General features: G+C 35.4%; 1 protein-coding gene across 1 annotated transcript in view; it reads left to right on the forward strand.

Moving 5' to 3' along the window:
* The window catches only part of COL24A1 (collagen type XXIV alpha 1 chain), a gene marked incomplete at both ends in the record, with an annotated part of 398127 nt that overhangs the window by 320601 nt on the left and 60890 nt on the right, over positions 1–16636 (forward strand). Inside the window, 5 exons of the mRNA XM_082834714.1 lie at positions 2105–2158; positions 8231–8284; positions 8395–8448; positions 12750–12803; positions 13940–14047. Of these exons, the coding sequence (XP_082690840.1) occupies positions 2105–2158; positions 8231–8284; positions 8395–8448; positions 12750–12803; positions 13940–14047 (324 nt within the window). The remainder of the gene's footprint in view (positions 1–2104; positions 2159–8230; positions 8285–8394; positions 8449–12749; positions 12804–13939; positions 14048–16636) is intronic.

Here is a 16636-nt window from a genome sequence, read left to right on the forward strand (position 1 = left end):
GATAATGAAAGCAACCTAAGTGTCCATCAACAGATGAACTGATAAAGATGTAGCATGTGTGTGTGTATATATATAGTGTATGTGTGTATATATGTAGTATGTGGAGATTATTGTGCTAAGTGAAATAAATCAGACAGAGAAAGACAAATGCTGTATGACATCACTTATATGTGGAATCTAAAAATGAAACAAAATAGTGAATAGAATACAACAAAAAAGAAGCAGACTCACAGATATAAAGAGCAAACTAGGGGTTACCAGTGGGGAGGGAGGAGTGGGGAGAGGCAAGATAGGTTTAGGGGATTAAAAGGTACAAACTGCCATGTATAAAATAAATAAGCTACAAGGATATATTGTATGACACAGGGAATATAGCCAACATTTTATAATTACTATAAATGGAATATAACCTTTAAAAATTGTGAATCACTATGTTGTACACCTGAAACTTACATAATATTGTATATCAAGTATACCTCAGTTGAAGAAAAAGAATTCCAAGTTACCCAAAAACTTATGTAAATTTAGGAAATAAATCATTAAGAGATGGAATGATACTTTTTAAATTCTTTATCAAATGTATTCTAGTCTCTCTAAACCTCTGAGAGACAAAAATATGGAAATTGTGCAGAAATATACAATGGAATATTAACTCAGCCATAAAACAGAATGAAATAATGCTATTTGCAGCAACATGAATGAACCTAGAGATTGTCATACTGAGTGAAGTAATTCAGATAAAGACAAATATATGATATCACTTATATGTGGAATCTAAAAAAATTGATACAAATGAACTTATTTACAAAACAGAAATAGAGTCACAGATGTAGAAAACAAACTTATGATTACCAGGGGGGAAAGCAGGGGGAGGGGGGCAGATAAATTGGGAGACTGAGATTGACATGTACACACCACTGTATATAAAACAGATATAACTAATAAGGACTGTACAGCACAGGGAACTTTTCTCAATACTCTGTAATGACCTATATGAGAAAAGAATCTAAAAAAGAGTGGATATATGTATATGTATAACGGAGTCACTTTGCTGTACAGCAGAAATTAACACAACATTGTAAATCAACTATACTCCAGTAAATTTTTTTTTTTAAGTAAATGGTAAAATGTGGGCAAGTGAAGCATAGTAGTGCTTGTTTTCCCCAGATTCCGGTATTCCAGGGTCAAAGAATGTCACTGAAATATAATAAATGTATTAAAAGTCTAGTATAACAATGGTCATTTTATCTAGTAGGTGTGAAAATTAATCCAAGAATATTCTAAATAATTAAAGCAGAGTCAGAGGTTATTGTCTTTACATTATGTCTAATATCTTTATCCACACAGGAGTAAGTTAAAATTTATCCATCAATGGTCCATAATAAATTTTGGGATTTTGCTAATAATTTCAATTTAAGTTTCTTTTCAAACAGTAGGTCCTAATATGTGATAATTGATTTTTCAAGCACATTTTAGAGTAGATAATTTGAACATCTTATCATATCAAAGATTTTATATTAGGAATGTTTAGAAAAAGTTAAAAGTAGAAGTTTATTAGTTTCTGCCTTAAGGATTAAAATGAATAAATGTAATTTCTTTTAGGTTAATTTATACCTTAATAATTAGAATTTCACAGAGTAAAGAATAAATAATATAATTTCTAATGAAGAATGGTAAAGTAAGATTAGCTATTAGATACTTTTTAAAAGATGATTAAAGATAATATTTTCTAATTAATGGAATTAATTAAGTGACTGGTCCTGCTTAAATTTTTTCCAATCATTTTAACATTAAGTAAAAATGCAAGTTATTTTGATATCTTATATAACATACTTTACTCATCTGAAAATTCACATTGTTTGGACTTCATTTTTTCAATATTTTTTCTAGCAGAAGCATTATGAGATTCTCTTTAAATAATTCAGTGCTTATGAAGTTCTTGGTGTCACTAAAATACAATCCTTTGAAATTATTTAGTGGAACTAAACAAACTGTTGTACATTTGGTTTCATATTTTTAGGGAAAAAATATTCCACATTAACTGTATCATCTGCATTCACAAATACTTAGACCCATTGATTGTTTTTGCCTGTGGTCTCTGTAGGGTCCAATGGGGGAACAAGGAGAGAGAGGAGAGCCTGGAGCAGAGGGATATAAGGTAATTACTGTAAATTTCACACCTTGCTTCTAAATTTGAATAGGGTTCTCTGTGGTTCTGCTCAGTTGCAAATGAAAATAAGCATCATTGAGATAATTAGTAATGTCTTATGTTTTGGATCCCAGAAGAAGCTCTTTGTATTTTCTGTTCCTTCTTTCTAAAATTACCATCATCTCCTTCCACTGCTGCTTCTTCTCATCATTCAGCTCTCAACCGAAATGTTACTTTCTGAGAGGCCTTCTCTAACTGTCCTTTCTGTCTGTCACTTTATATCTCATTACTCTATTTACTTTATGACATTTAATGCTATCTTACCACCTTTTTATACACTTGGGGTTTTTTTGTCATCTGTATTCCCCCAACAAAATATAAGATCCATGAGAATAAGACTCTTGTCTTTTTCATCATTATATCCCCAGTTTCTAGAACACAGAGTTCCTGGTATATAATAGAAATTCATTAAAAGAGTTGTCAAATGGATGGATAAATGCCATTATATTCTTATGTCAATTCTTATCCTCTTCGATTCTTAGAAGGATTTTAAGAGACCAGCTTTATCAGCTCAAATTATATTAGGCTATGTATAGAATTTATTCAGTGTCATTATTTATTAGCATATTTGTGTTGAGCGTATTCTGTATTCCTGCCCTATATCTCGTCCCTTTCTGTTTATAATGTCATATGCTAAACAAAATGGTCATTTGCTAACTCTCTCCCTATAGTTCTTGTCTTATTCCTTCACTCACAACATTCTCTGCCTGCTCAAAAAATTATCTAATCTTTACTTACATAAATCCTGTCTGTCCTTTATAATCTAATTCAAACTCCCTTTTCCCCTGTCTACACTAACAGCAATCTTTCCCTCTTCTGTAGTCCTATAGTATTTATTGTTGATGGAAGTCGTTCGGTACAAATATTTTACAATCTTCTGCTACTATAGTTTTTGCTAATTATTTTTAATGTGAAGATATCTTAGATTCTCAATTTGAATATGACTTTTTAAAAATTAATTAATTAATTAACTTTATTTTTGGCTGCATTGGGTCTTCGTTGCTGTGCGCGGGCTTTCTCTAGTTGCAGCGAGCGAGGGCTACTCTTCATTGTGGTGCACGGGCTTCTCATTGCCATGGCTTCTCTTGTTGCAGAGCAGGGGCTCTAGGCGCTCAGGCTCAGTAGTTGTGGCTCCTGGGCTCTAGAGTGCAGGCTCAGTAGTTGTGGCACACGGGCTTAGTTGCTCCACAGCATGTGGGATCTTCCCGAACCAGGGCTCGAACCCATGTCCCCTGCATTGGCAGGCAGATTCTAAACCACTGTGCCACCAGGCAAGTCCTGAATATGACTTCTTTCCTTCTGTACAGTGTCTTGTTTTGAGCCCTGTACATAATAGTACATAATATGTATGTAAACATAATTCATTTTTAACAATGAATTGATGGGTTATTTGATCCAACATATACCTTTCTATGTAAAATTTCTGTGATCATGTCTGCAATGAAGACTTAGGTTGCCAGATTGAAGGGACAAGCTGGTAGGTAGATAATTATCATTAATACACTGATTTATCTCAGGCCTGAAATCTGAAAAATCAACTTTCACTTCCCAAAACTCTCTTTGAAACAAATGTTGAAGGTGGTTTTAAATGTTTGTGAAATTCTGGGTATGGCCATCTTATATTTTTTTCTATTTTCAGAGGAACATTTTTTAGAAGGTTTTATGTGTTCTGTCTCCAATTTACATAACATTTGTATCTACAGTGTTTCCTAATGCAAGGAATCCAAATAGATTTACTTGAAATTAGCTTTTCTTGGGGTTGAGAAACCAACCCACTGCTTCCAGCATAATTTGAGAAGTCTCTTAAACTTCTTTAACTTTTTCTGTGCATAACTTCTCCACACAGTCTCAGGAAAATCAGGTTCTAATAGTATCTTCTTTTGGCCTCTACCAACTACAGTCAGTAGCTACATCAGCGAATCTATTGGCAAACAAACAATTAACTATTCTATTGGGAGAAGAAAAGAATCTCTTCACCTGGCTAGGAAAAGAAAAATCCTGCCCCCATTTTTCTAGATAGTCATACATTCTTCAGAAATCCTTCATCAGAGGAAAACTTTTCCCTAGGCTCGTTATGGAATCTGTTTTTCCTTCTTCATTCCATAAATAGTCCTGATTAAGTCTTCAATTGTGGATGTTTCATGAGCTAGTGTGAGCCACATTTTCCTTTCCGTCTTATTCCATCCTATTCCTTAGGCTTTAGGAGTCATTTTATCATTTGTTGATAGATCTATTTTAAAAAGCCATTTAGTGCCAGACAATCACAGCAACTTTATTGCTTAGACATCTCAAAGTCACGAAATACCTACACTTGTCCCCTTCCATGTTTTTCCAAGCACAAGTTTGATTCATACAGGGGAACCATGCTTTATTTAGAGTTAGATTATTCTGTTGTAGCTTTAGGTGATATTGTTAAATGTTTGCTTTTCTATATGGGCATTGTAGACACTATCATCTCACTCTAGTAAACTGATGGTCAGAATTATTGTCAATCTTTTTTTAATTGTGCTAAAATGCACATAACATAAAAGTTACCGTTTTAACCATTTTAAATTGTACAATTCAGAGACACTTAGCATTGTATATTGGCAATATTGTACAACCATCACACACTGCCTAATTCCAGAACATTTTCATCACCCTGAAGAGGAAGCCCCATGCCCATTAAAGTTACTTTCCTTCTCCCAACCTCTGACAACCACTACTCTTCTTTCTATCTCTATTGATTTACCTATTCTGTATATTTCATATAAATGGAATCATACAATGTATAACCTTTTGTGTCTGGCTTCTTTCACTTTACATAATGTTTTGAAGGTTCATCTATGTTGTAGAATGTGTCAATTCGTCATTCCTTTTTATGGTTGAATAATCACCAAGCTTTTAAAAACACTTTTATGTTCACAAATATTCTTACCGTTGTGGTGAAACTCTTGTGGTGAATGATTATCCTCTTGCAGAAAAAAAAAAATGGAACGGGTAATGAAAATTTTGTTCCCATTTGGCTACGAACAATTGCAAGACATTTTGTAATCCTTCCCACCATCCTGTGTTCTTTTTTCCTCTTGAAGAAAGTGAAAATCACAAAAGTGTCTTGCTCATTATCATCAGTAAATCATTATTAGGCATCATTGTATATGACACATTTTATGTGTTACATATAATTAAATCTCTGGTCCCTTCAGCATATATTTTAGTATCTACTATGGATTGGGAGCTATGAATGTAACACGGGGCACCCAAGACACAGTCCCTGACTCCATGGACATCACGTACACAAGATAAGAATATTTAATCAGTGTAAAAGCAGATATAGTGAAATCGCTGCCATCCAGAAAACTATACATCACATAAGTCAAGATAAATTCACTTGAGGCTTGAGAGAGAGTCAGAGGACATGGTATGAATAAGAATACTATAATGTCAACATTCACTTTTTAAAGATATGAGCAGAAACACACAGATTAAGTCAGGCTAAACTAATGTGAGCCAACCCTAGAAATACACTGAATAAATTATGTACTGAGCTAAAGCCCTAGAAATACACTGAATAAGTTATGTACTGTCTTAAACTCCTTTTTACTTTGGTTTGGCAAAGGTCATAGAATTTTTTGCATACAATAAAATAACAACTAAATCCTCACTTGGCCTTCATTCCTTAGCATCAGACATACATATCCAAATAGCTATTGGACATCATCACAGAAAACACAGCATGTCCCAAACCATAGTATCATCATCCTGTCCAAATCTGATCCTCCTCTTTTTATGTCCTTAGTTCAGTGAATAGTACCACCAGACATCCGGATGTCTAGTAAATGAATCTTCCCTCTTTCTATCTCCCTCTGTCTCTGTTGCTTTCACTTTCCTCCCTCCTCTCCCTCCTCTTTCTCTCCTTTCTCTATCCTCTCATTTCTCAACTTCAATTGGCCACTTCATTTCACCTCTTAAATACCTCTGGAGTCTATCCACTTTGCCCCACTTTAGTTTAGGCTTTCATCGTTTTTTGCCTGAATTATTTTAGTAGCTTACTAACTAGACTCCCTATCCCCAGTCATAGCCCTCTCAAATCCATTCTCCACTTAACATGTTGTGTTACATCAACCTCCATTTATTCTCCTATGCTGTTTCCTCTGCAGAACGCCTTCCTTTTACTTTACTGCCTGGAACACTCATCCTTTAAAATTCAGCTTATTATCACTTCCCATATAAAATCCTCTCCAAGCTCCCCTTGGCCATCCAACTCATCTCACCACTAATATCATCAGGAAAAATCAGTCACTTCCTGTAATCTTGCCCACGTAGCTTTATAATAATATTATAAAAGACCTAATATTTATAATTTTTACCACTGCAGAAAAACAGTCTGTCAATTTTTATTGGGGTGGAAAGGACCAAAGGAATTACAGTGAAGCTCCTAGAAAACAAGTTTGGTTTTCGTAAGATTTGTATCCAAACATCACAAAGCCAAGAGAGGCCGTTGGCTATCTATGATCATTCTAAAAAGGTCTCTGTAAAACTACAGATAGAGTGGTGGCAAAACCATAATAGGCCATGATGGTTTTAAGTTTTGTAGTTTACTCAGTATGCTTACTCTCACTTCACTTTGTAACCCCAGCTTTTCACCAATTGCTTCTCTCCTGAGCTGGGTTAATAAGTGACCTACAATAATCATATTTACTTGAACAAAGCTCCCTCTTGATTGACCTGATTCTGTTACTTTTGCTGACTCTGTTCATGTTCTGTTGGTAAAGGTCATGTGTAGTAATCGTCTTCTCTTTAGTTATGGCTGTGTGCTATATAGAAAGCTTTCCAAAATAACCTTTCTGTCTTGCAACTGTTCTCTCCCTTAAACAGGATTCATTTACTTTATCAGGAAGTTGAATCTTAAAACCATGAACATTTGCCTCACAGAATGCAAACAAAGAAGGCTTCAACTGATCTTTCTGTGAGAATAAATAGCCTTAAGTATGTTAGCCTTAAGTATGTAATCCCTTCTTCTCCTAGCCCAGAAAAAGGAGATGAGCCTAATAACTGTCCTTCCTATGGCATTCTTTCTGTAATACACAGGAAGAAAGGAATCTGAAGTGAAGAGGACAGTAGGGAAGGGGATAAAAGAGATTACGTGTGGAATTCTTCCTACATAACTCTCACCTGACATGCCCCTAGTTTGTTGCTAGTTTCTGTTTACACACTTGAAAGGTGTAAAAATGTGGTAGGCCAGCATTCCTTCCTAGGAGAACTGGGGTGACGACAGATCGCTGAAGTCAGAATCACTTGATGTCTTGGCATATGCAGTAACGACTACCAGTCTTAAGCCCAGTAAATCTACTATCTAAATGGCTGTGACCTTAGTTTGTAAAAATGGAGACCATAGTACACTGGAAAAGGGTTGATAAAAGAAATTTGTTCTCAAACTCTTTATTCCTTCGTTATGTGCTCTATTAGTTTCCTGAGCCTGCCATAACAAATTACCATAGACCAGGTGGCTTAAAGCAACAGAAATTTATTCTCTCACGGTTATGGAGGCCAGAAATCCAAAAGCAAGATATCAGCAGGGCTGTGCTCCCACCGTAGGCTCTAGGGAAGAATCCTTTCTTGCTTCTTCCAGCTTCTGGTGGCTAACAACCTCCCTTGTGGCTGCATCACTCCTTTAGGGCCCACATGGATAATCCAAGATAATCTCCTTCTAAGATCTTTAATTTAATGATATTTGCAAAGACCCTTTTCTCCAAATAAGATCACATTCACAGTTTCTGAGGATTAGGGCATAGACATCTTTTGATGGGCCACCATTCAACCTATATGGGAAAAAAAAAAACAAAAACTCTACACTCTTTCTCAGTCATCATTATATCCAGTGGCTATTATGTTCTATACTCTTTCCAAGAGAGATGCATAATCTCTATAATATTTAAATTGAAGTTTGCAACATTTTGCTACCACTTTAAGTGATACTACTCTATTCTCTAAGTCACATGTCTTTATTTATTCTAATAATATAACCTTTTTTATTCATAGGGTCACATGGGTATACCAGGACCAAGAGGTGCCACTGGACAACAAGGGCCCCCAGTATGTTTTGAAAGCATTCTTTGTAATTCTGGCATTTAAAAACATTAATGTTAACATATCTTATTTGGTGTCTGCTTTATATGTGATTTCTGTTTTGGCTCCTATTAAAGGGTGAGCCAGGTGACCGGGGTGAACAAGGACTAAAAGGAGAGAGAGGATCTGAAGTAAGTTGAAATCATTTAAGACAATTTGTAACTTATTGCTGGCTTGAGAAAACAGGGGCACAAGGAGTTGCTGTTCATTGTAGCTTAAATGATCATTTATTCTTTCAGAGCAAGAATCACCACAGGCCTCTAAACAGGGTGTTTGTCAATAATTGTGCTAAAACATCATTATTGATTAATTCGTGTGTTTCGACTGCCATCCAAAGTTCCCTTCACCAGCAGACTACTCTGGCTTTGAGAAAATTGCCTAGAGTTGTCCCAGACTAATTGTCCTTCCTTAGGGTTTCAGGCAGAAATACCAACTAGCCTTAAAACCAGCACTGCAGAGCAAAATTTTAGCAGTCATACCTATTTAGTTGCTGTAGTAAGGTAGGGGTAGAAATAGTTTAACTATATGACACAGACTCACAATTGGTTTAAAAGATTTGTTTTCCATAACACAAGTCAATTATTTGTTATCAGGAGAACTAAAAATCTGTTGAGTTATTGAATTTAGCCACCTCTTTCCCTATGTACCAATAAACGTTGCCTCAATCTTATGTAACAACTGGATTTGTAATTTGTACCATCACTTCATTGCTGCCCTACTTTTCATGGCATTCTGACTTTACCTGCTACTGATTTAAAATTAAATTCTTTAGAAAATGTACTGTATTTTAATAATAAATTAGGTGAGGATTGATAAAAAGTAATGAATTTGAGACCATGTTTCTCCTAATTTGTTAAGCGGCCTTCACCCATACTTGTGTTTCCCATTTGTGGGAGTTAGTAATAAAATTGAGTTGAGTCGGATATTACATAGGTTTTCATTCACACAAAAGCCATTTTAAATAGTCTTGGCAACTACCTAGTAACTTACTGTCAGGCTCCTTAATAAATAAGGACTAATAAATAAAAATATCCCATTGGGACTTACCTGGTGGCACAGTGGTTAAAAATCCACCTGCCAATGCAGGGACAGGGGTTCGAGCCCTGTTCCGGGAGCAACTAAGCCTGTGAGCCACAACTACTGAGCCCGTGTGCCACAACTACTGAAGCCCGTGTGCCCTAGAGCCTGTGCTCCACAAGAGAAGCCACCGCAGTGAGAAACCCGCACACTGCTACGAAGAGTAACCCCCGCTCTCCACAACTAGAGAAAGCCTGTGCACAGCAACAAAGACCCAATGCAGCCAAAAATAAATAAATAAATTTATTTTTTAAAAAATCCCATTGAAGGCAAGCCTTAATTTTAAAAAGAAATTCAAAGAAAGAATACAGTTGTCTCATTCGCTTAGAATTTTTAATACCCAAATTGGAAAAAGTAGTGGAAAAAACCATGAACCTAGAACACTACTACTACTTTCATGTGACTTCCTTATACTTGCATTAAGTGCCTAAGGATGCAAATGCTCTCCCAAGGTTTGATCCTAAAATTTCTAATCCTTTACAATTAGTACTTTCATATTCTCAATGTTTTCTTTTTCCTTTTTTGATGTATCTCAGGAAGAAGAAATTTTTTTTTATGTTTCTTAGTATCTGTTAAAATTATGCCAACGAAAATAAAATATTCTTACTAGACAACTGCAGCTCCAGCCTATATGCAGCTCTTCCTGGGTATTGGAGCTGAAAGGTCTTGAGGAGCCATGGTTTAAATTCTGTATAATCCACGAGAATTAGTTCTTTTCCCACTTTGGGCAATGCTGGTGTACAGTCCGAGGTTACATTAAAAAGCCTCTTTGAATTTCAGATAGTAACGATTGCTACAAGAAAAATCACTGACTATGTGTTACTCACTAGGGACACTTTGAATGGCCAGGTGGATCCTACGGAATTGCCCTCATCTTGTTTTTGCAAAGCTTTAAATTTGTTTTTTAGATTTGGAAATGCCCTTTAAAATCGTTTGGACAACCCTCTCATCTTTCAGACGAAGAAATTTAGGTCCCAGAGGGATTATGAGTTACCTAAGATCACAGAACTAGTTAGCAACAGAACCAACACTAGAAACTTTATTTCCTGACTCCCATTATTATACAAAAGCCTTCTATTACTTTTTAGTCTTTTATAAATTAAGTTAAATATTAATTTTACTTAACCAGCTAATTCATTAATTGGTCTCTCAAACATGAAACTATGGAAACTCTAAAGAAAAAGTTGGAGCAAGTCAAATTAAAACCAATTGCAAACCACTACATTTTTTTAGAGACTTTTATAATGCAAATGTAGTGAACTGTCCCATAATGGCTTTCAAATACAGAGACTCAAGCCAAAATCTTACTTTCCTCCCAAAGCAAAATTCCAGATTTTAGTGAATTTAAATTTCTTGGTTAAAAAAAAAAAAAAAGACTTAACTCTCTAAATCTGTGTTTGTACTTTAAAGCTACCCCCTCTAACAAAGTTAGAACTAACAAAGTATTGTGATGACTGTCCTTCAGCTTCATTTGAATAAAAAACAAATGAGTGTTTGGACTATAATGGCACTTAAAATTTTCTGTTATCTAAAGAATTAGATTACCTTCTCTTGTAGTCTATGAAGTGGTACAATCCCAATGAATGGAATTCGTTGTTTTAAATGGATCTGATTTCAAGTGGGCTGTTCTATTTTTTCAAAGCTAGCCAGACAAAAGAGAAAGCACAATTTTACATATACTCTAAAGAATAAATATGAAATTCATTCGCCTTTCCTATTATGAGAACAGGAAGTCTGTTGACTTATGAGGTACTTATATTTACATAAAATAATATGAGTAAGTTAATTTTGAAAATAGCGTAGAATGCTTCTAGCTTTATTATATTTGAACTCTGGGCATTGGTGGAAGAGTGATTTTTTTTTTCCTTTTTATGATACCAACTCAATTAATCATCTACAAACACCTTAGATGACAACATACTTTCTTTGTCTTTGGCCCAATCTTTAATTTCCTACTGAACAGACCATCTCTGTGTAGGATTAATATTGAGTAATGTTTGGCTCTTAATTCAGTTACAACACTACCCAGCAATTCCAACTGCAAGATTTTTTTAAATGCACAAATTCAAAAAAATACCAGTCTTCTACACTTTGTTGATCTTTATGTATTTTAAACCTCCATTGCAAGTCTGTCGTTTCTCTAACTAGCCTACTTCCTTTTACTTATGGTGACAATAATTGTCATAAGGAAATCTTTCCTGAATTGACATCTAAAAACAGCAGAGACTGTTTTGTTATTTACTCTACGCTTTTTGTATTTAATAAGGAGATTTTGTCACAATTGTACCATTACAAATAGCAAAATATACATTAAAAATAATTTTCATAGTCATAATTTTCCTTTAGTGTTATTCTGTTGGAAGCTGTGAATTTCTAACAAAATTGGATTTTTATCTCTTACAGAAAATGCCCTTTTTCTCTCTGATTATATACGCTATTTCTTCTTAAAACATTTAAGCTCATTTTCAGAAGATGTAACATCTTCTGAAATTGTTTATTTTGTCATTGTTGTCAAATTGAATCTTTAGTACAACTGTGTTCAGATTTGAATAACTTAACATCTCATTTTGGTGGAATTATCCTGTTTCTGAGAACTTTTGATGATTTCTGAGAAATGTTTCTGGTAATGGCAATATGCTTCTTTTTCTTTTTTGTGAACTAGGTCACTCTTTAACACCTTTTTCTTCTTAAAATAATTTTAGGATATCATCAGAATAATGGCATGATTTGCAAGGGCAAATTTCTAACTATCCTGGTAGACCGTTACTGCTGAATCAATCATGATTTAAAATATCTCACACATGGAAAAACAAGCAATTACATGGGAAATAAAGATCTTTTCTTTGATTTACAAGTATGTTCTTCTCTGTGCTTCCAGATAAGCACATTTTAGGTTATCGGTTTATGTCCCTCACTACACTGTAAATGCCTTGTGAACAAGAGTTTTGATTTTGCATCTCCAGCACATAACAGAATTCCTGATACCTAATAGTCAAGAAATGTTTACTGAATTAATTAAATAAGTACTTAACCACTTTCAGTAGGGAGACAAAGGCCTTGCCTGAAGTGGGGACTTTTATTTAAATAATCTATTCAGTTCCTTTTTAGAACTATAATTTAAATTCTTAAATCATAGAATTTGGAGCCAGGTGGAAATTCATAGATTATATAGTCAAATTCTTTCATTTACAGATGAAGAAAATGACTCTCAGGAAAGTTAAATGGCAATCCCAATGATAAACAGCTAGTTAGTGGCAGGACTTGCTGTAGCCTTCAGGTCTCAGAGTTCTTTTCTATGCCTTCAGTTTAATTAACTTTATAGCAATGAGTTGACAACTGTGCTTCACATTTTTAGGGTCCTAAGGGGAAAAAAAGAGCTCCTGGCCCTTCTGGGAAACCTGGGATTCCTGTAAGTAACAGGCCTTTTTCATCTTTATTGTTTTTCTAAATAGAACTTTAGCAAGCAGAAAAGTTTGGGGCCAATTATGACGTGTTGGATAAATCAGATTGTCTTCAAAAAAATGTTTAAACCCATGCCGGAACACAGAGGGAACAAAATATGACCATTAGTTCAAAACCAAGCTCGGTGTTGAAACGGAAGTCACTGCAACTGAAGGTTGTTATTTTCCAGTGCAGGGAGATCTCTCTGTGGATTTGTGCTACTATTCTTTGATGGTGAACCACTAAAAAACAGGCAACTTGCAGTCATGACTAAATGAATGGTGACAGAGGTCAGAGATTTTCAAGCATAATTGAAAAGACATGAGCTGGATTTTAATTGAAGAACTCGGCCTCTCATTTTCCTGGGAAATAGAACAGAAAGTCTTAGAAAAAAGCTTTGAATCTTTTCATCACAGAACAAAGATTAATTTTACCTTAGCCATCCGTTTCCTCTTTGGCCAAGCAAATATGTGTAGACTAGCTTATTAGCAAAGACTTCCTGCTGGTCTCCCCTAGCCAACAGCCTGCTTTGGGTGGCCTGTGTTGTGTTGGTTCAAAAAAAGTAAAGAAAAGTGAACATAAATTATGAGCACATTGAGATCAGAGATTCCCTACAGATTAAATCCAGTTGCCCAAGAGTACAAACAAAATGTTCAGACCTTTACTCAGTCATATAATTATCTAATTCAAAGTGGCAACTAAAAGAGCCGTAATTTATTTCTTGGGAAAATAATACAATACAGAGTTTTAGAGATGGTGAGTGTCAGCCTATATCCTAAACTGACAGGTGCACATAGCTGATCTTTTCTCCACAGCTGGATAGAGCATGGGCTGGTACAATGAGATATACCAGGAAATTACAGTAAAGTGGAAAAGGTTACACAATAAATTGCTGATTAGCTTGGCATTTCAGTTTAGGGAACAGTTACCTGATCTGTTGTATCCAAATAGTAAATTATTAAGGAATCCAGGAAACAGGAAAAATTTTCCTGGGACAGGGTTTTAAGAATGTAACCTCCCACCCCCCAATAAGTATAAAAGTGTTTGTCATTTAAACATCTGTACAGCATCTCTCTATAATCCAAGTAATTTTTAATTACCAAGGGACTTCCAGGCCTACCTGGGCCAAAAGGCATGCAAGGATACCCTGGAGCAGAAGGCATTTCAGGAAACCCTGGTAAAGTTGGGCTACCAGGAAAACAGGGACTTCCTGTGAGTAGATTGAATATTCTTTGCTCTTTATATCTTATGCATAAGTGTCTCTTTACTAAAACCATAGATACTTTGGCTGTCTTTCTTAACTTTGACATTGGTTCATATTGTGTTTATGATTTCCAGGGAATGTCAATGAGTACATGTTGGATGTTTTATAACTAATAACCCATATTATTAATAATTTATATTATTTTTACACATATAAAAGCTGGTACATAGGAACAATAAAGAAGTAAAACTTTAAGGGGGCTTCCCTGGTGGCGCATTGGTGGAGAGTCCGCCTGCCGATGCAGGGGACATGGGTTCGTGCCCTGGTCTGGGAGGGTCCCGCATGCCACGGAGCGGCTGGGCCCATGAGCCATGGCCGCTGAGCCTGCGCATCCGGAGCCTGTGCTCTGCAACGGGAGAGGCCACAACAGTGAGAGGCCCGCGTACCACAAAAAAAAAAAAAACTTTAAGGGCTACACAACCTGTGTTTTGAGTTCATCAAATGTCTTAAGCCACCTTTGGAACATTTCAGGCTTGGCAATAACTCAAGGTAAGTTCTGCCAAAATCATTTTCCCTTTACTTTTATAGCCTCACTATTTTACAGAAATTGTGTGAACATTTTCTTTATGTTCATCTAGTGGTGATGCAATGCGCAGTGATGTAGATTATTATTTTTATGCAGATTTCTATCTTATTTATTTGATCAGAAATTTTAAAATGATATTTTTGTCTTCATTTAGCCATTTTCCCTCTTTCCTTCCCAAGGTCATCATAATCCAGATATTTTTTGTTATCTCATGTTGTGTTTCCATTTGAAATACAAGAATAATTAATTGCATATTTCAGTAATCCAGTAAAATTTGTCCTTTGACATTTCCACTATTTTTGGATATGATTATCTATTGACCTGTTTTTCTTTTCTTAAATGAATCAATCCTAGTTGTTTATTCACATGTAGCATGGGACTGTAGCAAAGCTCAAGCCCAAATTAATATTATTCTTTCACTATGATGAATTATCTCATTTCTTTAAAAATAAGTATCAAATTATGACCCAGCCAATTTAATTATTTCAGAAATAAATATCTGGCCATATTCTATTTGGAAAGGTGAATATTTTTAAGGAGGCTTAGTATGGTTTCTCTTTGCTTTGGGGACAGTATATCTGAACATCAGAGCATCAGGGTGTAAGCCCTAGAGAAATTTGACAGCGAGGCTGATATTTTGATTAAAATATATGTTTTCTAAACTTCTGCCATTAACATCAGTCTGGTTAAAAGAGGACTTCCATTTGAGATCCCAGTCTTAAAGGGAGCTCGCGCCCTGAACCTTCATGTAGATGCTGCACTCTAGGCTCACCATATAAGAGTCTTAAAATGAGGTTGTGGGGTTTTAAAAATACAACAGTAAAACACTTTGAATTGGTCTGAGAGTCCCTACTTAAGTTTTACTGGGAAATGTTAGAGTGAATCTTACTGCTTTGAGTAAGATTTTGAGAGCTGAAACAAGGAAAACCACATTTCAAAATATGTCATATTTCTTGCTGTGAACACAGGTTTAGTCATGGAGGTGGTATGTATGTGGATGTGTCCAGTAGTCGATAAGGCTAGAAGCTGAATTGTAAATACTAATAACAGCAAATAGATTTGTTTAATTACTGGGAAGAGGGATTCATTTGTTTTCTGACTAAAATAATACTAATCCAGGTACTTATTCCAGATATGGATAATACAAATCAGGATCTTATATATATACATGTTTAATAAGAATTTCAGACATTTAGCATATAAGATATTCATCAGACACTAGTGACAGGTCAAAGTCATCCACATTTTTTACACCAAGTCACTTAATACTTCATTGTGGCAAACAACTTCTTTCTGGCAGTATGTGACACCTGAAGGTCTTCCTGGAAAGGACTGAAAATTGGAAAATAAAAGGAAAACATTGATTCAGACTAAAAAAATATGAACCATTTTCTCTTACGTAAAAACAGCAATGTGGCAAGTGATTGTTATCTGCTGCTAGTTTCCAGAAAGAAAACAGACATTTTCTAACAACTCTACATCCTTCTTTAATGGGGTACTACTTAAAGGACAGTAATATAATGGCTAAGAGAAAGCCAATACAGAAAATGGTAGATGCAAATAAGATACTGATTTCACTTTAATTCTGTCTAAGTTGCATTCTAGAATCTGCCACACGGTTTTGATTGGCTGTGTGGGTGAAGGCTCATGCATAAAACCAAATCACTGGTTCCACATAGAATAAAAAAGAATGAAGAGGACTTAAAGCCAGATGCTGAAGCCATTTGCACACTCAGGGCTATTCCAAGACCCAGTTAGACCTCTGGGTTATATCAAAAGGGCTCTTTGGTTGCAGACAACCAAACATGGCTATGTGGATTGCCTATGTATACAGATTGCCCCAAGTTCTGCCCACTGGGAAGAGTCTCCTTCACTGATATCTTTCAGGCTTAAATGCAGTGGCAATCCACTTCTAGCAGATGTTGACATTCAATGCAGATCTATCCATAAATCAGGCCTGAACTTTTTTCTCCTCTACTAACTGGTAAGGGGAATTCTCTAGGAAGGCTGA

Source organism: Leucopleurus acutus (assembly GCF_964270905.1).
Source record: "Leucopleurus acutus genome assembly, chromosome: 2".
NCBI lineage: Eukaryota > Metazoa > Chordata > Mammalia > Artiodactyla > Delphinidae > Leucopleurus > Leucopleurus acutus.